Source organism: Uloborus diversus, chromosome 5 (assembly GCF_026930045.1).
Source record: "Uloborus diversus isolate 005 chromosome 5, Udiv.v.3.1, whole genome shotgun sequence".
Taxonomy (NCBI): Eukaryota; Metazoa; Arthropoda; class Arachnida; order Araneae; family Uloboridae; genus Uloborus; species Uloborus diversus.
This window is the reverse complement of record NC_072735.1, coordinates 58,418,652-58,446,480: the sequence shown is the minus strand read 5'-3', so window position 1 is coordinate 58,446,480 and position 27,829 is coordinate 58,418,652. Positions and strand designations below refer to the sequence as shown.

The window sequence follows — 27,829 nt, the reverse complement described above, 5'->3', positions numbered from 1 at the left end:
TATGGGGCTCCGTAATTATGCAATCTTGGAGAGACACAAGATGGTCTTCAAGAGTTAAAACCATAAAAACATTTCTCTATAACTTCAAAGCAGTGATTTGACTACTGGAAGAATTATTGCAAAACAATTCTTTCTTTTGTGAAAAAGCTCACGCCCTTTAGCATGTCTGACTTTGAATTTTTATTCAATTTGTTTGTATTGAGGAAAGTTTTTGAAAAATGCTTTACTCTATCAAAACATCTTCAATCCACTACTCTTAATTTTTGGACTATTCAAGCCACAGTTCAATCTACAATTGATCTGTGCACCACACTAACATAGTTCAATCTATCATTGAAACTGAAAATAGATTTTACATAGATGTATATGTTAATCAAGCGTGACACTTTTAAAAAAAATTCTTTTCTTTGTACCGATTTTAAAAAAGCGAAAAAGAAAAAAAAATAAATGTGACAACAATCCACATGATGATGTGAAGTCAAACATTGATTTTTTAATATTTTGTATCGAAGTAATAGATTCGAATGAAATTAACACAATATTTGATGATAATTATTTTTCTGTATGGTTATCTTTATGTTATCTGGATTGGATTTTGAAAACGAAAAGCAAAATGTTTCAATTATAAGTAAAATTTTTAACATGAGGCAAGAAAAATTACAAGCAATATATCGACAGACCAGTTATCACATCCAGAGACTGCAGTTTCGTCTTTGTTATGGACTCATCAGTCTGGAATAGTGAATAACAGAGCTGGAGGCAGATGACATCTCATTGAAGCTGAGAGCGCCGACGAGACTAGATTATTCAATGATGAAAAATTAAGCCCCTCACAATTTTTGAAGTCCTAGGTGATTTTGAAGAGCAAAATATAAAAAGTGTTCTCATACTTAACTTTGTTACTTCAATAATTTTAAAACTATTCCAATCAGCTCAGCTAGTAGAGAAAGATTTTTTTATGGCACAGGAGGTAGCATTCTCAAAGCGCAATAAGCAAAAAAAAAAAAACCTTTTCTATTTAGCTGTATTGGTAAAAACAGCATAACACTGGGCGCTGATAGATTAGTAACATGATTCCCTGCTCTGCCGAATTCCAAAGATCATGCATTAAAATTTTTCCAAAAGGTATAAAAACTTTAGAATCGAGATGTTTTGTATGATTACTTATTAGAAAATGAATCAAAATTTTAGTTGTTTCTAAACACTATTTTTTATTCATATTAAACCAATTTCCTGGTAGCTAATGTGTGTTTGGTACCGCACACAGTGGTATTACTTTTTTTTAAGAAACTCGATCCCCCAAATGTAATGCTGAAATGCCGCCCCTGCTAATTTGGTTTTATGTTTACCTGAAATTCTTCGCAACTCAATGATTTATTTATTTCTTGAGGTATGATCCAAAAACTGATAATCATTTAAACATGTTATGTTTCAAATAAAAAGTCTTGCATTTATAAAAATTCAAGTTGTTTGAAATACAATTACAATTTTTTCAAGTGCTACAATTTCAGGCTCCCCAGGAACAATTGATAATAGTAACTGATATTTAACATCTGAGTGTTTTCTCTTAAAACTTACTTCGAAAGTCACAATATTAGTAAGCAGCAATTTGAATTTATTGACTGTGAGCTGCAAATTTTTAGTACTTTCAATTAATTCTATAAAGTTAATTTTGTACTAGCATATACATTTTTTAGTAAAATTTGTAATTTGTAATACATTTATGTTTGGGGGGCTTTATTTAAAAAGATTCTTAAAAAAACTTAAAATGTGCTTAACTTTGATTTAGATTCTGATTATGAACCCGGAAATATTGCTTTTATTATTGTGGAAGTTCCCACATTTTTATGTCAGAAGGGGGGGGGGGATGAGTCTGCTATTCCTGTAGCAATTCAGATATTACACACAAAACCTTCAATAAACATCTGAACATTAACCCAAAAGATTTTACTAATTTAATTTCAAAATAACAAGGCGAAAAAAAAAAAAAAAAAAAATAATAATAATGGCCCTTTGTAGAGTAAAACACTATTTCTGATAAATTAATATATTTCATGTGTCTCTTATGTAAATTTTATTCAAATAAGATTTTTTTTTCTTTGCTATGCTTGTCCTTGTAAAATCATTGCTGAATTATTGTCCATAGATAAGAAGGGGGGGGGGGGGTTAAAAACCTTTTCATTTGTTATAAATATATATATATATATATATATATATATATTATATATATATATATATATATATATATAATTTTTTTCCTGGATTTGCACGATTTTTTTTTTTGTAAATTTTTAATTTATTTTGTAGCAACAATGTGGTACAGCTTTATACATCTTTAATGCAAATATTAATTGAAAACGCAGAAAAAGTTGGAGTTTTTCCTAATGTGCGAGGAGCACAAATATGTAGTGAATCGGAACTTTCTTCAGATATGTTGGATCTCAGTCCTAAATCTAAAAGGAAACGACGGAGTGGTAAAGTTCAAGGTGTGTTTATTCTTTTTTTTTTATTTTCTTTTTTGAACTTTTACTGTGATAATCTTTTTTTTTTTTTAAATTTAAGTTGGATAATTTGGGAGAATCCACCTACTTAAGCAAGAGTGTCATGCTTTGATTTGTATGATAATGGCATAATTTTTTCTATACAGTAAAAGTAGTGTTCAATAAACTGCACCATATTCCTTTCCAAATTCGAGGCAGGTACAGTAGTATTTCAGATAACTCTAGGTTTTAAAAAAATTAAAATCGGCCAGAAAGGAAAGTTTTCTAAATTTTTTGGAAATTTGCTTTTTTAAAATTATTTTTGGCTATGTATACAAATAATATGAATACAAATGTGACACCCAGTTAGGTAGGTCCTAGGCAATTTATTAGTTCCCAAATTAACTAGGACCAATCTAGATGGAAAAAGACAAAGACAAAAATATATGAGAATATTACTATAATAAATAACGGTATTGTTATAAATATTTTTAAAATAAATAAAAAATAAATGAATGAAATTTTTTAAAGGTTTGTGTCTGTATGTGTGTTTTAATTTAATGTGCTTTAAATAGTTTTCGGTAAAATATGATTTATTTTTTAATATTGTTAAAATTAATATATTTGTAAATTATAAATTTCAATAAGTCTAATCTTATGAGATAGCTTAATGTGTGTCATCTTGTCACATAGATATATTCAGCGGAATAAGAAAACTGGTTGGACAAAATCCATCACCTGTTGCCTCAAGAAAAGAAACACCCGACAAGTCTCAAAGCAACCGATCATCTGTTTCCAGGTCTGCATCTAAACGTAAAGCAGAGGGGGATCAACAATCAATATCAGCAAAAAAGTATGCTTTGCCGCATATTAGAAGGTGGTGCAAAATTGTTTTCAATTCATATAGAAATGAAATAATTTTGTATGGGTGTCTTTTTTGTTGTAGCATCATTTGCAAAGCAGTTCTTTTCATGCATAAATTATTTTCCTTTAACTATACTTGTTTTGGTGGATTGAGAATGTTTGTACATTGAATTTCTATAAGTCCAATTCTTGTATCTGTCTTAATGTGTTGGGATCAGTTGTTCTATCTTTTAAAAATTCTAGTTAAATTTTTCTTGTATCTGAATATAATGTAACCTATTCTAACTAAGTTGAAACACTAGAAAAAGTTTTTTTCTCTTTAATGCTGTAATTCTCGCATGTTGGTTGATCCTCTTCATTATGCTAAATCAGGGGTCTGTCCAGGATTTTTCGCAGGGTCCTTTTTTTGTGACAAATAAAATAATTTTGTGAAAACTGAATTAATTTTGTGAAAAATCAAATAATTTTGCAAAAAAAAAAAAAATTGTTAAATCGAAATTTTAGAATTTAGAGCGAGCACAAACTGCATCATTAAAACTTAAAGTAGAGTGTTTTCCTCTTCTATGTTGAGAATATGATTCTGGTGTGTTTTTCTAGTATTTGGCAGGGGGGAGGCATCGCTCCCTCAAGTAGCAATATTTATCTCCATTCTACATTATGTTAAATTATACTAGAAATATTTCTGTACAGCATTTAAAATAATTGTGACAAAAAAATAATAAATAAAATTCAGACGAGGGTTCAGCATTTAACTTTTTGACCCAAGACACTCTTAAAAAGCACAGAATTTCCTTTAAAACTTATAAATTCCATCATTTTAACAAAAAAAAAAAAAAAAAAAAAAAAAGAAATTTTATTTGTTTACTTCTTAACAATGTGTATTAAACATCAAAAATTCAAAAAATCGGATTCCCATAGCGGATGCAAAGAGATCGCAATTCTCAAAGTGAAAGCATCAAAGGTATAAAAACGGCTTGTAAAAGAAATATTTTTGATTAAATTATTTTTAAATTGCATTTTAGAGTCCTATGATAAACACATCAATATCTGTGGACACAGTTCAAGCAAAAATAAAATTAAACCATCGATTCAGCATTTTAATTTTTGACTCATAAAGAAAATGGAATTTTGCTTTAAAAACTTGAAATGCATGTTCTAACAAAAAATGAGACTTTTCATTTATTTGCATCCTAATAAAGCGAAGTTAGCTTGAAAAAAGAACAAAATATGATTCTTATATCGGATGTTAAAAGATTGTATTTTTCAAAATGTAGACATCTAAAGAAAAAAACGGCAAGTAAAACAGTTTATTTAAGTTAATCATCCTTGTTAGCATTGAAAAATCAAACCCATATAAATTTCTCCCAAAATAACAGTTAAACATTGTACAGCACCATAAAAACACAAATATTGCCTAGCTGGTAAAATGATGAGAATAATTTCTAATCAAGTCATTATAAAGGATTAACGCCAGATGCTAAATGGCGATTAATTTTGAAGTTGGTAACCCTATCTGAAGCGATCATATTTTTTCCCCACCCTTACTATCTCTTTGCAGTTCTAAGTTCATTTCGTTGATATATATTATTATAGTTTATTAAATCATCAGCAGGGAGAAAAGTGCTTACCAACGCCTTTTCAGAAAAGTTTACAACAACACCGCTGCTACTTAGCTGTAATAAAACAAACAAAATTATTTAAAACCAAACTTATTTTCAGCTATTAATTTCTTTCCAAGAAACAAACAACAAGCATTATATTTATTTGGCAGTAGCAATTTATGGCTTGCAAGACTGCGGATTTTTTTTTCTTTGCAAAATTAGCAGATTTTGTATAGCTAATCCCTCTAATTTGACTTCAAAAAGGTTTCAAAAATTATCGGTTTAATATGCCTTATTTTGCTTTTAGATTTGCTCTTTCAATAAACAATTTGTGAAAGATCAGTTCTTGTTTATCAGAATTTTGTGAAGGGTCCGTTTTGGGTTGATCCGGATTTTGTGAAAGGTTCGTTTTGTTTGATCGGGATTTTGTGAAAGGTCCGTTTTGGTTAATCGGATTTTTGTGAACGGCCCGTTAACGGACCCAAATATGCTCTGGCCAAACCCCTGACTAAATTGACAGAAAGTCTTAAAATTTAGAAACAAAATAGTAAATTGCATTCTCAAATAAACCCATTCATTCTTAACTTTTTAGCACCCCCCCCCCCCTCATCCAGGAGGTATTTCTTGGCTGTGCTAGTACAATTGCTCGATACTATAAATTTTAAAGTCAAAGTCAGTATGTATAAAAGAAATTAGCTTTAACATTTTTTTTAAAAATAATTTGACAAATTTAAATCAGTAAAGAATTGTGTAATTTATCATGGGTTATGAATGAATATTGTTTATTTTCCGACATTAATGTATAATTTTAAATAGAAAATAATTTTAGCATTTTTGTATTGTGAATACGCAAGAAAGAAAAAGATCTAGAATTTATTCCTAGTTCCAAATTGTTTACTAATATTCAATTACTTAATAAACATGATATCTGTAATCAATTCATGAATATATACATAGTACATACATTACTTTTTCATTTATGCACATTGAATGATTTTTCCAGCATTATAAATTTCTGGTTCAACTTTTCTTTTAACAAGAGTTGTACTTTCTTAAAAAGCCCTTAAGAAACCCTTAATTTCATTAAACAAAATTAAGGTCCCTAAAAAACCCTTAAAAAGTCCCTCATTTTTTGAAAACTATATTATGTTCAATCCCCTTTTCCTTTTTTTTCTATTTCCCTCCTCAAAGCTTCATCCTCTGCGATATCTGCTGAAAACGCATGCTTGTGAAACATGCCAACGATGTCAAGCATGTGTTTCGCCTAAAATTGCATGCCTTGTTTGAGATTTCAATCTTTTTGCATCCTGCAAATATTTCGGTCATTTTTAATGTTGGAAGGGATTTTTCACCATATGCTACTTTATATCTGATTATTTTATTCATTACTAGCCGCCTGCAGCGACCAGCTGGTCCGCCTTTTTACGCCAAGGTTGCCGCCTTCGGCGGCTGCTTAAATAAATTTCGTGGCGGTATCAATCAATCTATATCTATACTATTATTAATTTGAATAGAATAATTTCTAGATCTTACCGTTCTGCGGCGACCAGCTGGTTCGCCTTCTTGCGCCATTCGCCATTCTATGCAGGCAGCCACCTACGGCGGCTGTTTGGCTAACTTGTCATTTACCTTTTTACTTCAGGTTTGCCGCCTTCGGCGGCTGTTTAAATAAAATTGACAGCAGTATTAATCAATCCATCTCTATCTTTTTTGTGCCATTCACATTTTTAAGCCAAGATTGCCGCCTTCGGCGGCTATCTACCCTTACGATCTATCTCTTAACTTTCTTATCCATCTCTATTTATTTTAACCTCCCCGCCCATTTCCTAATAAAAACAAAGATCACTCAAAAAATCGCTTTTTTTTTTTATTCAAGTAGAGCAAAAAAAAAAAAAGTTATCCCCAAAATTTCCCGTTGTGTGCAAAAAGTAGCGTTTGACAAAGAAAAAAAATCTCGCTGTTTTTATTGAAATAAATGCGCACAACTATGAAATGTAGCTAATATAGATACAGCAAAACGTCCAGTTTGGGCGGGGGGGGGGGATGGAAAAAGAAATAAATGCAATCCCTAAATTAAAAAAAAAAAAGAAAGAAAAAAAGCAAGCACTGCCGGAAAAAAACGGGGTCATCACTTCATAAAATGTAGAAGTAAACTATATAGGTAAAAAAAAAAGATTAACATTTGTTTGTGATTAAGATTCCATCCTAAATATCGAATCGAAATCCAAATAGTGACGTCAGAGACATAAAAGATTGAAGAACGCTTTTTTTTGGACCGATGCGTGGAAAGACGTGATGTGTTCAGCATTAAAAAAATTGTAAAAAAAAACTATTGCGTATTTTTAAGAACTTTTTTCTTCTGAAGAGGGCGAAATGTTTTTACTATTACCAACTTAAATTTTAGAAATGAGGCTTTGATACTTCTCGCAGGATGATATTAGAAAAAAATAAAACCCAGGAAAGAATGCAAATTGAAGGTTTTTTCAAAAATTCATAAAAAATACAAAAACTGCTCTATCTTCAAAATTTTTTCCTTCATCATATTTGAAATTAAATTTCCTACACTTTAGTACAAAAAATATTTGTGTGGTACGTTTGCTTCGGGGTCTGTGAGGTAAAATGTACTAAAAAGTGCAAAAAAACACATAAAACATTAAATAACTTTTTTTCTAATTAAAATTTCAAAAATCGAAGCCCGAGGTGCACATCTTCGGCAAAAACTGCAACTGTATACCAAATTTCATCTTTCTAGCCCTTACCGTTTTCCCGGGAAGCGCGCCACACACACACACACAAACATCTTATTTTATTATATGTATAGATATCAATAATATTTTTATTTCTTAAATTTATTTTAGAAAAAAGGCAAGTCAGTCAAAAAAAAAAAAAGTGGTTCAACTTCCAGTATCTCTCGGATTGTATTGAAACTTGACAGGGCTACTTTTTTTAATGTATTTAAGAAAGTGTTCAAAATAACTATGATGAATCTCTGATAGTTTAGGCTTTTCAGCCTGTAAAAGTTTTTGTAATTTCATGATTAAATGCAATTTCAAGTTGTTCTTTTGATCCTGAGATAGTATTATGCAACATTAGCAAAACCATAGTTTTAATACCTTGAAGAAAACATAGATTTTAGTTCCTTTCCTTCAATTTGCCTCTCACTCCAATAATGTGTATGCTAAAAAATAAAAAAAAATTAAAAAAGGTTAATTATGCAAATAATTTTCTACAGTTATCCCCATTTTTCTGATATTTTTTATAAATGAAATTTGAGAAATAAATACTATGCTTTATGAACAACATGTGTCATGCATTGTATTAATTACTACCAAATTATTTCAATTAGCGAAAAAAAATCTTATTACCTTTGAAACTGGTAAGACATTTTTTGCTGAATTTTGGAATATCATGGACTCTAAGGACTATTTTGATCTCCTCCCTTTTCTGCATAATATAAAAATTTTTTTTCTGATTTCCTCCTTTTTGCTCTCTGACCACTCTCATCCCAATGAAATTAAAAAATATAATTCACTGATAATGACCCATCGCAGCCCCTCTCCTCCTCCCTCCCGAAAATGAGATTAAAAAAAACCCTCTCAAAAAAAGGGCCCTAAATATTTTAGTGGCACAGGCTGCGCCATGCCCCCACTCCTCCCAAAAATGAGATAAAAAACACTCTGAAAAACTGGCTAACGGTGCAGGCTGCACCATGCCTCCTCCTCCCTTTTAGTGGGCACCCCTATAGCAGACAACTCAATTCTGAAAAAGCTCAGAAAATGAACTACTTGATTCAAACGTCTCGAGATCTCGATTTGAAACATCTCGAGATCTCGATTCAAAAGATCTTGAGAAGTCAATTGCTCGAGTACTTGATTCAAAAGATCTCGAGAAATCAATCTCTTGATTACTCGATTCCAAAGATCTTGAGAAGTTGATCACTCGAGTACTCAATTCCATAGATCTTGAGAATTCAATCTCTCGAGTACTCAATTCGGAAGATCTCGATTATCAATCACTCAATTATCAGAAGTACTCGATTCCCAAGATCTCGATAATGCCTATTACTAGTATGAACCCTGTTTAATGAAGGAGATAACACTAAACTTTTGTATAAAGTTTTTTTTTTTTTTTCGTTACAGACAAGCTGTTTTAAGAACCGAATGGAAAAATTTTGCTCTGAAGTCGACACCAGAAGGCAAAAGTAAGTTTTAAATATTATGGTTAAATAAAATGGTATTAGAAGCTTATTAAGAAACATATTTCTCAGACAAATATACATACTACAGGTATATTTTATTCTGGGCAGAAAATAGGGGATTTTCATCGAAAATAGGGTTGAATTCATACCTAATAGATTCATAAAATGACCTTCAACAACACTCAGGGTAACGTTTAGAACAGCCCGGTCTTATAGTAGGGCTAAACGAACATTTTCTTACATATTTTTAAAACTATTCTACTTCTTCAGCGTGGAAAAATTAAATTGGAGTCATCAACTCCCCACAGGTGCAAATCTCAGCCCCAAAACAACCAGCCAACATGCGCTTTGGCACTGGAAAACCGCTAAGAGCTCAGAGAAAATGATATGATATAAGAAATAAGAGAATGACTCACCTTTTATAGTTTCCATTCCCTATAAGTAATGGCTTGACGCAATTCAACACATGCATAAATTAAATTATCTGTACACATAAATGGTTTCGTCTGTATGTATGTCCTTGGTAAACTTCAAAACTACTGGACTAATTTTAACCATTTTTTTTCACCACAGGTAGTTACATTATCAGGGAGCAACATACAGTGGTGGCCAAAAGTGTGGACATTTTTTGAAAGTTTCATGTTTTTCATCTTTGTGTGCTTGTAGAATATATTAATTTTCACTTAAATACAAATGTTTACATGTGAAATTGAAGGTAATTTAATATGGAATTTAATAACAAATATAATATTAAAATATCTGTATTACAAACAAAGTTATGCAACTAATATTATCTATCTTAAATTTAAAATTTTTTTAAAGTGATAGTTACATAATCAGTATTTAGTAGGATAACCCTTTTTTTAAAGACAGCTTTACAGTCTCTTTTCATCGAGTGAACGAGTGTTTAGAATTCATCTTTCTTAATCACATGGTGCCAAGAATCAATTATAGATTCAATTAGTTGTCTTTTACTGGAGGGATGTTTTTTCATACAAGAAATTTCAAACGTTGCCACAAATGTTCAATTGGATTGAGATCAGGACTGTTTCCTGGCCATGGTAATATATCTATTCATTTTCTTTGAAACCATGCTTTGCATACTTTTGCTGTAGAATGCTGTTGAATCGTGCCGAAAAATAAATGGTGCTTTGTTCGGGAGGAGATCCCTGATGGGCAGTATCAATTTTGGTTCTAGGACAGTTTCAATGTATTTTTTGGCATTCAGGATGCCATCAATCACTTGAATTCGGCCCAAACTATCTGCAGACAAACATGCCCAAATCATAGCATTTGTTAGGTTTTTTGTATTTGCTTCAATGCAATCAGGATGTAGCACTTCACCTACTCTATGTCTCACATATTATCTACCATCACTATCAAAGAGCGATATTTTACTCTCATCGCTACAGACTTGCTGCCATTGATTTTCTGACCATTTAATATGTTCCAGAGTGGCGACAGATCAGGGAGATCAGGGAAAAGTCAGGGAATTTTGAAAAAATAACAAAAAATCAGGGAAAATTTATTTTATGAAAAAAAATAATTTTTTTTTGCTTTACAAAATTAAGTGTTCTAATTCCCTACGCATTTTTCGCCAATTATCTGTTCAAAAAAAAAAAGGTAAAATTAATGTGGTGCGATTATACACTGCCGCATATTTGTGCATCTTTTTTCCTCAACGTCAAAGTATTGAATCTTACTTATTAACCACAGGATGAACTTCCTAAGATTGCTTAGTCTGTGTCTGTTAGTTGTTTACTTTACCTAGCTTGAAATTTCCTTTTACGCTTTCAATGCTACGTAAAATAAACAACCATACAGGCAAAGAGGAAGCCTTCATTAATGCCTTAGCTCCTTTGCCTTTATTCTATTGTCTCGAACTAATTAGCGTACTGTAATCACGATTTCAAGAAGAAATCTTTGGTTTTTAAATTAATACTATAAAAGCTTAAAAGTTATTACTTCTTCGCGTTTTTTAATTTAATTGCTAAAATTGAACTTTCAATTTAAAAAAACCTTTTTTTTTGCCGCTATACTATTTGTTGTCACTGCAGATTATAAAGGTTTTCTTTTCTACAGATTTAAGTGATTCTTTAATTTTATAACCAAATTGTCTTCTTCTTTTTATATATTTTGAAATTAGTAAATTGCTTTTTTTTCTTCTTTTTTTTTCCTTGCATTTCAAACTTGTTTGTTACAAAAGCAATCTAAGATTTTTTTTCGTTACATACTGAAATCATTTGAAATAGAGTTAACTTGTGTACTTAAGTAAATATCTTTATTTTTTTATTGCTAAAATGCTGTATTCATTCATTAAAACCTATGTTCTTGATTAGAGAAAAGCTCCCTATGAATGGATGTCAAATGGTTTCATCTGTTTTGCATAAATATGTCAATTACAGTTGGCTCTCTGTTTAATGACAGCTTTTCACGGTCCCAGATGGTCCACTGTAGTGTTAAAAGCATTCTATTTAAGGACGTTTTCTACTTAAGAACGATTTTTTGTGGTCCCTTGAAAGTCGTTAAACAGAGAGCCAACTGTAGTTGTATAAGAATAACTACATTACTTCTATTCTTTCACTATTACTTGTTATTCTTGCAACAAGTATTATACTGTTTGAAAACTTAGTTCAAAATAATTTCAATTACGTTTTAGTTCTATCATAAATACACATATGTTTTTAAGAGTAATTTTAATAGTTTCTTAAAATTCTTATGCTAAGTGGTTTCTGGAAGTAAAGTTTTTGTTTGTTTTTTTTTAATTTTCTATAATCTTTCCATGTAGAAAAATTTAATATACTGTTTTGTAGGTTTTTTTTCCCAAAAAAATTGACTTGAAATGTTTTTTTGACCATTTTATTAAAAAAGTAGCATTTTTTAAAAATATATCTTTAGATCAACAACTTTACACAGCTTAAAACGTTTAAAATACTGCATTTTATACAAACATACAATGGATTTCAAGTAGAACAAAAAAAGAAAACCATTATCATTGGTAACGTAAATCAAGGAAATTTGGTGAACATAATCAGGGAAAAGTCAGGGAACTTTTTTTCACAGTTCCTGTCGCCACCCTGTGTTCTTTTGCCCACTTAACTCATTTTTTGCATTGATTTTAATTTAAATATGGTTTTTTTTCTTGGAATTCTGGCTTGTAGTCCAAATCTGATAACCTTCTTCTTATTGTTCTTAAACTTACTGCAATACCCAATGCATTCATTTTACATCTAACAGCATCTGATGAAATTTTTCTATCTTGAAGGCCTATCCGTTTAACTTTTCTATTTTCAGTAGCACTTTGAATTTTTTTTGACCTGATTTGGCCTTATTTTCCACCGATTTCGTTTTTTCGTAATGTGAACACAACTTTCGTACACAAGAACAAGTCACTGAACCAACAACTTGTCTTGCAATTTCACCATAAGAGAGGCCATTTTCTCTCAATATTACAATTTGGCTTCTTTTTGTAGTTGTCCAAACAGTTTTTCTTATTGGTGACATTGTTTAAAATAAGTTGAATTTTAAAAAAAGTACTTAAAATATTCAAAAACAGGAATCTCAATCAAATTGCACTAATATGCATCATTCCGCAAAATATTTCCACAACAATAATTCTTTGAACCTACACTAAACTTAGACATTTGTTTGGTCTTTAGAACAGTGTTTGTGATCGCTGGTACGCTTTTATTACAAAACACGTTATTATTCAAAACTATTTGTGCTTGTTTTTTAGTTTTTTTTTAGTAACTTTTATATTAAATTACCTTTAATTTGATATGTAAACATGTGCATTTGAGTGCAAATTAATATATTCTACAAGCACACAACATTGAAAAATATGAAACTTTCAAAAAATGTCCACACTTTTGGCCACCACTGTAGGCTATAATTTATTTTAAAAAAAAGTTAGTTTAAAGAAGTTATGATGGAAAAGAGTGAGTTTCATGTAATTTCCCCATTAAAAGATTAAATATAAAACCCCTTACAAAAATTCGTTGCCTCACAACAGCAATATTAATAGAATGAAAATTTTAAATCATGGCTTCTCTGGAGCAAGCATGAAATTTACGGTCTAGGAAGATTGGGCGCCAACTATTGGGCGCCGAGCATTTTGGGCGCCGGGAACTTTGGGTGCCAAGCATTTCCGGTGCCAGGAACTTTGGGCGCCGAGCATATTGTGCCCAGTATTCCCGGGGCCTAAAATGCTCGGCGGCCAATGTTTCCGGCGTCCAAAATGCTGGGCGCCCAATGTTCCCGGCGGCGAATTTTGAAACGCTCTCAATGCTTACGTCACGGTAGCTACCGGTTAGTTAACCACGTGACAGCTAATGATCACGTGCTCCAATCAACTGCTTAGAATGGTAACCGGTTGATCATAGAACGCTGCGGTTAGTAACCGGTCGACCGGTGAGGTTCGTCGAACACAAGGAATGCTTGCGTTCGCCGAGCTCAACTGGTAGCTACCGGTTAATCGATCACGTGACATCTAATGATCACGTGCTTCATATTAATACGGTAACCGGTTGATGATAGAACGCAGCGGTTAGCAACCGGTTACCCAGTGTCGACCGGTTAGGATCGCCGAACAAAACCAATTACAGTACATTGGCGAAATGAGAAATAAAAACGAGCGCGTTCTATTAAACAGCATAATAACCTGGATACATTAAAGCAACCCCGAGTAAAATGTAAACAGAGCCGCCCCTTTAAATTGTGAGGTAGAAATTGCAATGCGAAATATTGCTGTTTAAAGTTTTAGTTCGTTTTAATTTCACGATTTACTGTTTTTTGCGTTGTGAAATATTTCCATTTTCGTAGGGTTTCTTCTGAATCTTAATTTACGTCTGTATTGTTGTTATGTTTGGAAAATTCTGCTTGCTGTAAACATTCGCAATAAACTCACATTGAAAGAGACGCAGAGCAGATTTTAACATGGTAGATAATGCATGCTGTTTCAAAATGAGTTTCTTTGACTGTTGATTTTTTTTTATATTCTTGAGAATAGTAACTGTTAGGCATAAATGCCTGTTAATAACAACAGTAAATAATCCTATCTCATCACCCCACAACACCAACAGTAAAATAATGTTTTTCCTTACTTATAATGTATTACCAATCATTCTGCATGACTGGGGTAAAAGAATCTTATCAGCACTCATTCACATTGGTCGAATCGACCGAATGTTTGTTTCACTTTCGTTCACCTTTGGCGGGAACTCCGTTGTGGATGACGTCATAGGTGCTTCTAGAAGAAATCTGAAGGCACGTGTGCTTAACGATAGCAGTGATGTATCCGTTCACGTGACTCGGATATGCTAATGACCCGGGGGGATATTTAAACTGCTCGCGGCTTTAGTTCGCTCTCTCTTCGATCATCTCTCGTCGTTGTAGGCAGTCGCTCGATCGGTATGCGAACTTGCTTGTTTGTGCCGTTCGCATCTATTAGAAATGATGAGCTGGACTTAGCTTATTTCCCAATGGGTCTACTTCATCAAAGTTGTTAGTCAATAGTCATGCAGTTTGCATTGCAGTGTTAGTTATCTCATGCAAAAGTAGCATGTGGAGAGATTATGTTGTTAGTATTTATTTTTATCATTTACAGCGTGTTTTAACTATTTACATTATTGTTTAAATAAACTTCATGCAAGTTAGAAATAGTTGTTAAGTCTTATTTCCGAACTCACTCTGCTAGTATCAAAGAAACATTGGGGAGATATTATTAGATTAGAAATTCTCCCTAACAGTAACTGAAATACAATCTGAGTGCGCTTCTCTTATGTTGTTGATGTTTTAATTTATTGGTTTTCTCTGAACAATATGTTGAAGATTTTGGTTATTTCATCAAGTTTTTTAACAATAAAAATGTCGTGAGAAAATCTGTAAAAAATACTACCATTTAATAATCTAAGAAATACATTTTATCTCAGGAAAGAATATAATCCTTTTCATTTAATTTAATTTCACCTTCTTCTGTCTCAGTTTTTAGTTTTATAAAAAATAAAATAAAAAGGGGAAAGGATGGGTGGGAAGATGTTGAGTGACTGCTCCTATGCTCTGTGGGACTGGTGAGAATTTGAGCGACCAGTGTCAGCCTTTGCACACTCCCCCCCCCCCCCCCCCCATTTCCTAGAAAAAATTAAAATGACACGTTTGGCTACCACCAACTACTCGCAATCAGTAGTCACTGGCCCCAGGAACCGTAAGCTTTTCCATTTTGATTATTTTATGCTCCGAGCTTGTGTCACTCCTTAACTGTACTAAATCATTATAGTCTTATAGGTGAGTTCATTTGTATGCTAATGATAATAATATATTCAGAGCTCTAAAAAAAATTTTTTTTTTTGGCCTTGTTAATTTTGCCTGAATGAACTGATAATTGATAACAATTTGCAGATTGCACCAAAATCTTAATTATATTAAAATGTTCCCTATCAAAGAAGTTTACAGCAAATATTGTATAATTGACTTTGAATTCATAGCACTTGTGATAGTTAAGTTAGAGGGGGGAGGGGAGCCAAAGTGAGTGCCCTTGGCTAGTGCATTCTTGAACCCTTTGAACTTGTTCGTTTCCGTTTTTTTCCCTTACATTCATGGCATGGGAAAAATCCGGAAAACTTGCAGAAGGGGTTGCTATTCATATTGTATTGTAATTAACTCTGAATTTGGAGCACTTCAGAAGTGATTGGTAGTTGGGGGAAAGGGTTCCAAACATAACAACAATACAGACGTAATTTAAGATTTAGAAGAAACCCTACGAAAACGGAAATATTTCACAACACAAAAAACAGTAAATCGTGAAATTAAAATGAACTAAAACTTTAAACAGCAATATTTCGCATTGCAATTTCTACCTCACAATTTAAAGGGGCGGCTCTGTTTACATTTTACTCGGGGTTGCTTTAATGTAGCCAGGTCACCATGCTGTTCAATAGAACGCGCTCGTTTTTATTTCTCATTTCGCCAATGTACTGTAATTGGTTTTGTTCGGCGATCCTAACGGGTCGACCACTGAGTAACCGGTTGCTAACCGCTGCGTGATCATTAAATGTCATGTGATCAATTAACCGGTAGCTACCAGTTGAGCTTGGCGAACGCAAGCATTCCTTGCGTTCGACGAACATCACCGGTCGACTGGTTACTAACCGCAGCGTTCTATGATCAACCGGTTACCGTTCTAAGCAGTTGATTGGAGCACGTGATCATTAGCTATCACGTGGTTAACTGACCGGTAGCTACCGTAACGTAAGCATTGAGAGCGTTTCAAAATTCGCCGCCGGGAACATTGGGCGCCCAAAGTGCTCGGCGCCCAAAGTTCCCGGCGCCCAAAATGCTCAGCACCCAAAGTTCCCGGCGCCCAAAATGCTCGGCGCCCAAAGTTCCCGGCGCCCGAAATGCTCGGCGCCCAAAGTTCCCGGCGCCCGAAATGCTCGCCACCCAAAGTTCCCGGCGCCCAATAGTCGGCGCCCAATCTTCCCATTTCATGAAATTTATTGCTCTCTTAGGAATTGTATCCTCATCTATATACATAAATGGCTACTTCTGTATGTATGTCAGAGTAAACTTCATGACTGCTGGACCAATTTTAACCATTTTTTCACCACAGATAGCTACATTATCAGGGAGCAACATACAGTGGTGGCCAAAAGGTGGACTTTTTTTGAAAGTTTCATGTTTTTCATCTTTGTGTGCTTGTAGAATATATTAATTTTCACTTAAATATTAACAATTATAGCAACACAGGCTATAATTTATTTCTAAAAAACTTAGTTTAAAAAGGTTATGATGAAAAACACTAAATTTCATGTAATTTCCCCATTAAATGATTAAATATAAAACCCAGTGTTACAAAAATTCATTGCCTTACAACAGCAATATTAATAGCAATCATAATGAAAATTTTAAATCAAGACTTCTCTGGAGCAAACATGAATTTCAAGTCATTTAAATATTTGGGAACTCTACTTTTTGCACACTTAGAAAAACATAGTAGAGAGCTTTTTTTTTTTTTTTTTTGTGTGTGTGTGTGTGTGTGTGTGTGTGTGTGGATATTATTTAATAAAATAAATAATACACATATATTTTTAGTGATATTTGTTTTTGTTAGTTCATATTTTGGAAATTCTTCAAATTTTTTTATGCTTTAATATCGAGCTTTCGCTTCTAACTGAATACTATTTCGTTCTTTATACTTATTGCTATTTTATTTTTATGGGTGAGAAAGAAGCTTGATCTTTAACCACCTCAAAGCGTTGTGTTTTGAGTTCTTTCAGTTAAAACAAAAAACGAATGAAAGTAGAAATTGTTTCTCACAATTATTACTGACCCTCTGCAATGCTGGGTATTTTTTGCTAGTTTTACATAAATAACTCAATTGGAATAACTGAAAAGATTTTTAAAAAATCGACTTTTTTAAAAGAATTTACCTGAATAAATTATCAGCAAGCTGCCACAATTTATTGAAACTATAAAATGCTTCTTCCGAGTATTTTGATGCTTTTAAAACCAGCAAAATCCTGTCTTCTGTTTGAAAAGGTTTAAGTATAGTGCTTTTGATCGCAAAAAAAAAAAAAAAGTCTTAAGACTTTGTGAATTTGGTAACTCTAAGAACTAAAACATGCTTTCATTGTGTTTTATCCACAGAATAAAAGAATTTTTATCATCATTATTATTTTTTTTTTTTTTATGAATGGATATTGTTTAAGGTTAAGGTAATGGTAAAATCCAAACTCTTGGCAACATTTTCTAAGGCAACCACCGACAGTAAAGAACATATGCTTATTGGCCCATGAGATTGCTTTGAATGTGCAGAAGCTATTGTAATTTGAATTTTCTGCTAGTCTGGATGCAGTTGGCAACATATTTTTTACTTAAGAAATGAACAAGTAACCTATTTTTTTTCTTTTTGAAAAAAACTGATGTTTTCTTTTAGATGTTAATTGTGTCTGCTGTGCATTGAAGCTAAAATTAAAGAACTGGAACAGCATAGAATGTGAGCTTTAAAATAAAATATCTAAAAAAAATTTGTGATTCGACTTTAATCATTTCCATATTTATTTTATTTATTTATTTATTTTTTGTGAGTGTAAGCTGCAAATTTAACCTTGAAAGGTTGCTAACAAAAGTTACCCTTGAAAAGTCCTTGAATACTCCTTGAATTTTTTTTCCAATTTTGTGTGTGAACAATGTCACTGAAACCTGATTTTTACATCTATACTCCGTTTATATATGTAAACAAATGACCACAGACCAGTTTTATTGGAAAAGTCCCCCCACACATTTTTAGCATAACCTAGCTTGGTTTGTTTTAATTAATCTGTTAGCAGGACTTGCTCATGCATGTCTGTAATCTTTTTGCAGTAATGACTGATTCTTTTTAAGTTTTTACATAAATTTTTGTTTTTAGCAAAAGTATATGTGAGAGATATTGATTTTTTTGGCTATTGTTTGCACTAGAATTGTTGTTTAGCTAATATGCAGATTATCCGCAAAATTAATTTTTCCACTAGTACTGTACCACTTAATTTTGTAGATAATTTGGGAAGTTTCTGTACATTCAATTGATCCTCTGTTTAATAACTATATCTTCCAAAAAAAGTGTATGTTCCCTTATACAAATCCAGTTTACATCTGATCTTGACTAAATTTGTCAAAGACGTAATTTTGTAACTGGAAAAGATCCTAAAAGGGTTTTTAGAACCATAAAAAAATACTGAACAGTTCAAATTTCACTTAGGAACCAAAAATAGCATTAAATGGCTCTTTTAACTAGAAATAATTTTTGCATAATCTCAATTTTAGTTTCATGGGAAAGCTCATAAAAAAAAACTTCCTTTAGAGATTTTCTTACGTCTCAGAAACACTAAGTGCCTAAATTAACCAGGAAAAATATTGTAAAAATTTTTAAGCATGTGAAATCAATTTTAAAGTGGATATTTAAAATAGTCTGTGCGAGCTAATTAGCATGAAGAAGAAGTTATTGAGAAAAAAATGGTTGAAAAAATATCTGTTGCCATTTTTGCCTTGAGTGTGAACAAATAAAATTTTTGCTTTTGTTTTGAGACTTTTCCTGTAGTGGGGTGATTTAAAGTTCTTCCTTTTTGTTTATTTTTCTTGTGATTTGCTAATTTTTTTGTACTGCTGGCAGAAGATAATCAGAGATTTCAGCACTAATGAAGACTTTTACTAATCACGCTTTAATCTGATCGAGACTTTTAGATTTGCCATTAGTTTTATTTAAGAACTAGTGGTATCCACACGCCTTTGCCCGTGGTAGAAAATAAAAGGTCATTTGGTTTGCCTGTATATTTACAAATAATGGATGATAACTTTCTTGCAAATTTGCTATGTTCATTTGCTTGCCCGTGTTACAGTTCCACGTTATGATAATTTGGAATTTTACTCATCCACGTTATGATAATTTTGCTCAGTAAAATGTTCTTAAAATTGAAATAGATAAGAAACAAAATCGAATTTTCGAAAAATCGCTTCGACTTGCACACCCTTTGCTACAAACTAATTTGTGAAAATCGGCCAAACGGTTTAGGCGCTATACGCGTCACAGAGAGATATCCCGACTGAGATCCAGACAGATATCCAGACAAACTTTGAGCTTTATTATCAGTAAAGATAAAGATGGTTAATGCTGATGTGGGTTTTGAAGAATTCATGTCGTTACTCTCACGGGGACTTTTAAAGAACATTGAACTTAATCAAAAGGGAATTTTTTGAAGTTATTATTCTAATTCTGATGAGGTTTAAAAGAGAGAATGTTGATCTTATTTTGAATTTTTTCCTTATTCTGGAAGAGGGTTTTGGAACTGTTTTCCTTCTCCAGATAGATATTTTTAGAGGGATTATTGAAGTTATATATTGAAAACTAACTCTTCTTTTAACAGGATTTTTATAAACTGGTGTCCTTATGGGAATTTTACAGAATGTTTTCCTTTTTCTGATGGAGCGTTTGGGGAGCTATTGTTCTCATAGTATTTTTTAGAGACTGACGTCCTAACCCTGATGTGGATTTTTAAGGACTGTTGTCCTCACTCAAGTAAAGGTTTTTTGGGAACTAATGTCAAGATTGTACTGGGGCTTTTTTGAGACTGTTCAAATTCTAATAAGAATTTATAGGATCTGTTGATGCAATTTTGGGACTCTTGCATTTATTCTAATCACCCTTCACCTTATTAATTGGGAATTGGGGTTTTTAGGGGAGCATTAACTTTGTATATGAAGTTTTGTTATTTGAATGCAAATATTTATTGACTAATGTCCAAATTTTAGAGGTTTCTGTCATTATTTTGACCAGAAATAGTACACTATATATTTTTTTCTTTCACTTTTGCCTGATAGTTGAACATGCCTCACTTGAAATAACTTTTATTCTCGTGGTAGACTGTGCGAAGATGGAGGACGCAGCTAGTTTAAGCATATAATAGAGAACCAACTATATACAGTAAAACTTGTCTACAACGATACCGTGAGGACCTCAAAAAAATATTGTTATAGACAGGTTATTGTTATAGACTGTTTCATTATTTATGAGGACATTTTGCTGGGGACAAGAAAAATATCGTTATAAACAGGTTTATTGTTATAGACAGTATTGTTATACACAGGTTTCACTGTATATACCTATTGAAAATAATTTAAAAATTGTTTCAAAACTTTTTTTTTGTGTGTGTGAAAGTAGCAATGCAAGTAGATTCTTGCATGAAATGGAACATAAAATAGTAATAAATTGAAAATAGCAAACATTAAAATAACTAAAAAACTTTAAATAATTTAAATGAGATGGTAATAGTCAGCAATGGATAAGTGTTTAAGCTGTGTTTAGTAATCTTATTAAACACAGTAAAAGCAAGAAGTAAAAGCAAATTAAAAAAGGGAATACTGTTTTAAAAAAACAACTAAAAAGTAGGTACATGATGATCTATCCTTTTATGCTTTATTGATGCCAGAGACAAAATTTGACAAACCATGTCCTGTCCTGTCAAATTTTGTCCTCCAATTTATCATCATGAGCTTCAAAAAATTTTAAAAAATATTGCTTGATATATTTATTAGCATTGGCATCTGATTGATGAATGACTCCTATCAAATACTGTTATGTTGAATTTTCATATAGTGACATCCATAGTAATTGTGTGTTTGATTTTGCTTTTTCCGTCAAAATAAATGAAAAATGTGGAGTATAAATTCAAAAGTTATCTAAATCTGTTTGCTAGTATGGATATACATTTTATTTATTTTTTCAGTTGACAATGACACACCTGTAAAAAGTGAAAAATCAAGCAGGGCTCACACTCGCAAAAAGTCATTTGGCTTGCTAAGAAGAAAGGAAAAGAGAAGGTAAAGTGTTGAATATGTATTAACTGTTTATCAAAATTTTAATTCAAAAACTAAATTTTGTTCAATGTTTTCCTTTTTTTTCTCATTTAATTTTAATACATTTTTCCTTTTAAATGCGTTTAGAAAAAATTCTCAAGAGTCAAAAGATTTGGCATTAAATGCTGGTGAAAAATCTGCAATGTACCAGGAAAAAGAATCGGGAACAAAAGAAATTGAGGTATTTAAATTTTATTAGTATAAAATAGGGATGGAACAAAATTTCAGCCTACAACAATGTATGATGTTAACATTCTTTTTACAATTATAATTCTATAAAGGATTGTTTTTTAAGTTATGCACAATTAGTGATGTAAAATACCCGGGTATTTATTTTTAGGAGTAAATACCTGTGTAAGTAATTTAAAAAATTGAAATAACTCATTCAATTGTATCTTAATTTATAGGTTCCAATAACTCCAGAAAGAACTGATATGTCTCCATTGCTTTCGCAATCTACTATTGAAGGTATAATAGCTGGATCATCAAGTTTTAAAAACTCGGTGCCCAGTTTCCTGGAAGTTCCGAAGGAAGAACTCAGAAAAGTTTCTGTTTTGCCTTCAGGTTCAACATATACTTGTTTTCCTGAAAGACGAAGCTTGTCCCCATATTACTTACGTTCTAATAAAGTCTCTGAAGGAACTGATGATGGGAAAACTTCTTTAGAGCTGAAGTCTGTTTCTGCAGAGAAACAAATTTCTCGCAAACGAAGGAGTTTATTTATTGAACAAGACCGAATCAATGTGAGCTCCTTATCAGATGGCCATTCTGAAACACCCAAAACATCTCAAAGAGATGTGAGCTCTTTGTCTGTTAGTAACTTTAACTTTTATGCTACTCCACAGAAGCAAAGATTTATTAGAAATGATAATAATGAGTCTTCTTTCCCTATGGCAATATATGCTTCCAGTAATAAGGATGCTGAAGCATGTGCTTTTATAAATGGAAGTGTACCAGAGCTCTCAGGAAAAACTGAAATAAAAAAGGGTACTTCTCAAATAAAACTAAGTCCAACTGTTACACTGATAGGTAGTTCATCTGCAGAAAACGGTTTAAAACAAAATAGTTCCAAATGTTTGAATGCCATTGAATCAGTCTCAGAAAACTTGGTGCCTTATTCTTCTCCTAGGCAGGGGCTGAAACGTATTGCTTCAAAGCGTGAAATTACTGCACCTACTACTTTGGAAAAACTTGCTCCTATTTCATCTAAGAGAAATGGAGTAAAAAGAAATAATTCAAGATATTTAAATTCAACTGAATCTACCTCTGAAAAGCTGGCACCTGTTACATCTTCAAAACAAGGATTAAGGCGAAATTGCTCAAAGAATTTGAAAACAGTTTCACCTACTACTGAAAAGATTGCACTTATTTCATCTCCAAGAAAGGAATTAAAACGTAATGGTTCCAAGCTTTCAAGCACATGTGCTTCAGAAACAAAAACTTTGCGAAAAAACAACATAACAAGGCAGGAAGCCTTTATTGTTAAACGATCTAAGAGTACATCTGGAAAAAATGCAGTCACGCATGTGAAGAGTTTGGAAAACGACGTTAAAACCCGACTAGCTCCAACTCGAGCTTCGTACAAAGAAGGATCTCGCTCTACTGCGTCAAGTGCACGAAACAGCACAAATTGCAAAAAATCTGAAAAAGAACCTAATGAGATTAGAAGAAACAGCAGTCGTAAAGGCTCCATTGTTAGAGGAAGACCAAACACTGTCAAAAGTGGCTTGCCAAGAGATTTAAATATTCGTCTCAGCAATGAATCTATGCTCTCTGCTGGTAATAAAACTAATAAAGATGCTAGAATTTCATCTGGTAGTGAGGTTTCTCTGGAGTTTAATACTGAAAAGAGTTTATTAAAGGTAAATATTGCTTCTGAATTAAATGTATCTGGGAATAATGAAGTAGGATGTCTCCCTTTTTCACCAATTACATCCAATAGCTTTTTCACTGATAATAGTTGTCTTAAAACACCTAATGCTAAGATTTGTGATTCTATTTTCAAAGATGAAGATTCCAATATAAATCTGGAAATGGATGTAAATCAAAACAGCACTGGAAGTAAGAGATCTAAAAAAGGTAGATTGAGGATGTCAAGCAACTCTGATAGTAAGATTCGTCGAGGTAAAAATAGTTTGAAAATTAGCAGAACCAATTCTTTTCCAAATCCTGCGAAGAATAAGTTAGAGTTATCTAGCATTTCGCAAGCTTTAAATGAAGTGCTTACAATTGATAATGCCAAAGAGAATTTAAACATTTCTTCGGATTCCTGTTTCATTGATAATAAGAAAAAGGAAGCTCCAGAAAATATAGAAGTATTGAAAGAAAATGCAGAAACTTGGGTGAGTGGGGAAAAGTTTCTAGAGAAGATACAGCACGAGGAAGAAATTTTTAATAAAAGAGAAAGTATAGCAATGATATTGAGAAATAAGTCAGGGCATGTACAGGCAAAAGTAAGTTTATATGATCGCCACGTGCGAAATCCTACTCATAGCACACCTAATGCTAGCAAAGTTTCTACTCCTTTAAATGTATGTCACCGTACTTATTCTCTTCGAAATGAAATTCCCCTTCAAAATTGTACTCAAAATCCTAACGAATTGGTTAGAAGAAATGCATCCGAAAATCGAAAATTACAAATTTCAAATGGGTATGATTCAACTCCACGTTTCAAAAATAAAACTAAGTCTATTAAAACACCTTTACCCCCACCACCAAAGTTTAATGACTGTGATTTAAGTTTTGCTTCTCCTATAGTAAGTTATCCTTTGAAAGAAGTTACAAATTTAAGCTCTAAAGTGGAAAATTCTATTGCTGAAAAAAGTGACTCTATTACTCCAATGAAAATTAAAGATGAAGACATATTTCAAACTCAAGAAGCTCCAAGTCCAATAAAACAGAAAAGGAATTCTTTTTCGGATCGTGGTCCACATAAAACATTAAAAGTCTCACGATCAGAAAGTTCTCCGGTGATTTTTAAAAAGCGTAAACAAACGCCCAAACCATGTGTGTATAGATGTTCATCTTTAGCTAATGCTCTGAAAGACCAAAGAGTATCATCTAACAAAGAACACTCTCTTGTGTTTGAAACCGGTAGTGCCTTAAGCTTTGAAAATTTGAAGTCTGATCAAATGTTGGATGAATGGCAGTATGAAATGTAACAATTTGTATGTCTCATAAAATATTTGGTATTAACTGATCTGAAGTGTTTATTTTGTTACATCTGTGATATATATATTGATCACTAGTTTGCACAAATTTATCTTTCTTATTAAAATTTCAAATTATTTTTTCAAGCTAGTTATTCTTTTACTGTTTAAGAAATACATCTGTATCTAAGAACTCTTTCTACATATTTTGAGTTCACATGCCTTAGTTTGTCTTTTTATTTTATTCTTTTTTTTAAAATATAGTATTTGAAATAATGAATTTGTAAGAAAATTAATGTTTATATTTTTAAATATGAACACTATGAGATGGAAGTAGAATATTTAGTTTTTAATATAGAACCATGTATTTTTAATGTGTGACAAATTAATATATTATATAGGTTTTGTCAAATGGTTTGAGGTCTTCCTATTAAAACTTTAATCATATTTTATAACTTGTTGCTTAAAATTTCATCAATACTGTTTTAAAATGTTTTCTTTTTAAAGATATTTTTCAAAAATTGAACTGTTTGATTAAAATTGTTTGTAATTTAGTGTTCTATAGTTTTTAAAAAGTTTATATTGAAATAAATGTACTTAATTGAAATGCTCAGTAAAATAAAATCATAACTGAGTTTTACTGTTTTTGGTATGCAATAAAGAATTTTTGTAACTTTCTGTAGATTCTTCAAAATGTTTTCATTTTTGTGTGTGTTAAAAAAAATGTTCAATTTCTTGACTTGAGCTTAGAGCGACCCAAAAGCGTTTTCATTTCTCTTTTTATTACTTATTTTTTCACTTTCTGAAACAAAAAAAATAACAGGCATCTAACTCAGAGTTGGGTTTTTGACATCCTAAAACCTGTTTTTGATGTGACATGTCGAAAACTGTCAAGTACTGACATTATTATCAAATACAGTCACTATTGATATTTTCTATAAGATTTCCTCATGATAAGGAATTATTTAACTATAATTTACACATGGTATCAATCACATTAGTTAAAGATAAAATTATAAATTTAATTAAAATAGGTTTAGAAATTTTCCTTTAAATTAATTTGTTGCGCTGAAAAACAGTTATGAATATTAAAACTTAATCCAGTTTTCAAAGCAGTTTTCTTCACATTTTTTTAGCAATTAAACCAATTAGTTACAAGTATTTTATCCATCTAAAAGTTCTTTTATGTCAGGATTTGTATGTATCATTTTTTTCTTTTCAGTAAAACTACATTGATCAATTCTCAAGGATTAATTATAAATTATCTAAATATATTTGATGACACTTTGTAGAATTTATAAAATTAATTGTATTTGTAAACTTGCCTATATTGGACAGATTTGGCATGCTTTAAAATTTTGCCTGAAAAAGCATCAAAATTATGTGAAAAAACAACATTTAACTAATATTGCCCAACATTGTTGGGATTCAAATCACTCTTTTAGTTTTAACTTTTATCAAATTATCCAAAAATCCCAATTCATCAGTTTTTGACTTTTGGGAATCTTTCCATATTTTGAGGAACAATTCTAACTTAGTTAATGATCTTATCACAGTTCTGCATTTTTCCAATGTCTGGCTTCCATATCTTTAACATGGTCCTTTTCCCATCCATTTTTTCTATTTTGCATACTTTTCTATTTTTATTTTTCCATTTATTTTTATCTATCATGCTTGGTTTATTTTTCACTTTTTTTTGTTTCTCCATTTCTTCTATTTATCATTTTTTCTGGTTATTAATGTTTTCTTTTTTTTTTTTTTTTAAGCTTTGTGGCTTAATCTTTATCCAATTGAAGTCTTTCTTTCAGTTTTATGGTACCTGTGAGAGAGCTCTTACCCTTTGCTTGCATTCCTATTAGTTTACAATTTTCTCATTGGTGTTTGGTTAATCCCTTATTTTTTTTTAACTGTTTGCTTATCTGGCTCTTGGCTTTTATAGGATTTCTTTTCATCCATAAGCTCCTTTTTTTGCATTGAAAAAGGCGTTCCTTACGCTGAAACACGTGTCTGCAATTTGCTTTTTGATATTGTTATTTCTTATTTTACTTTTCAGCACAAAGGTATTTATTTATCTTAAGCTAATATTTGCCTGAAACAGCCAAATTCCTTTTACCTTCTAATAGCTTGTGCTGAATCTTGATCATATCCTGGAAGTTTCGTCTCAGTTCAGGATGTCCTAGCAAATGTATGATGAAAAGGTTTTAGGAAAACCAATATAGCTCATACATTTCAGTATCAATTGATAGATTTTCTCCAATGCCTCCAATCTCCTTCTTGTGGATTGGACTCTTACAAAACTTAGAAATGAATTTGGTACAAAAAAGTTCAAAACTGGTATTTTATTATTGCAGGCTTGTGGGGGAAAAAAAATAGGATGAGACTATATATTTTTTATTTATTTTTTTAAAAAAAGTATTGCAATTTATAAAAATAGCCTTTTATTCTAAAGACAAGCTGTTGGATCAAAATAATGTTTGGTAATGCTTGGAATTGTTTAGCCCTGCTAGACAATTCTAAGATCAGAAAAAAAAACAGTAAATAAAACGAAGAGAATTGAATGAACTTCTGAGAGAAAATACTAACTTCACACAAAGAATATTAACTTAATTTCTCTAAGGAAAAAGATTTTAACTCGTTAAAAAAAAATTTTTTTCAGCTGAGAAAGCTTTGAAATTTTCTTGAGTTTATCAAAACTTCATGGGAATGTATTCAGATTTTTTGCGTTCTACTGTACAGTAAGGTAGATTTGGCTAACTCCAGTAATTTGTTTTTTCTGTACAAAGTAAAGAAATACATTCCTTTTCATTAAAAAGAGTTAATGAAATTATTTACAGGTGGGCTTTCAAGTGCAATAAAACTAAACATCTAATTGAAGATCTGTATTTTTTATAGTATGAATTATTTGGTTGTGGGCCGGTAAATGGCAGTATCTGCAGAAACGAGTTTTTGGTGATGTTTGAAAAAACACGTTTTGTGTTCAATACTAGTAAAAGGATAATGTTAGAATTAGATTTTTTTTTTTCAGTGGAAACCAAAAAAGCAAAGTTTGCATAATAGTGCTAACTTACAGTAGATGACAATAAAATGAAAAAGGAAAAATTTGCATTTATTGCTCTTTACGTCCCTAAGGCAGTATAAATGGCGCAAGTT

The 27,829-nt window shown here is 31.7% G+C and overlaps 1 protein-coding gene across 1 annotated transcript in view; it reads left to right on the top strand.

Annotated features, from left to right (window-relative positions):
* LOC129222940 (rho GTPase-activating protein 24-like) overlaps positions 1 to 25,202 on the top strand; it is a 41,924-nt gene extending 16,722 nt beyond the window's left edge. The window contains exons 6-9 of the mRNA XM_054857500.1: positions 2,308 to 2,486; positions 3,174 to 3,333; positions 9,085 to 9,146; positions 23,094 to 25,202. Of these exons, the coding sequence (XP_054713475.1) occupies positions 2,308 to 2,486; positions 3,174 to 3,333; positions 9,085 to 9,146; positions 23,094 to 24,691 (1,999 nt within the window). The 3' untranslated portion in view covers positions 24,692 to 25,202. The remainder of the gene's footprint in view (positions 1 to 2,307; positions 2,487 to 3,173; positions 3,334 to 9,084; positions 9,147 to 23,093) is intronic.
* Positions 25,203 to 27,829: the final 2,627 nt, after the last annotated feature.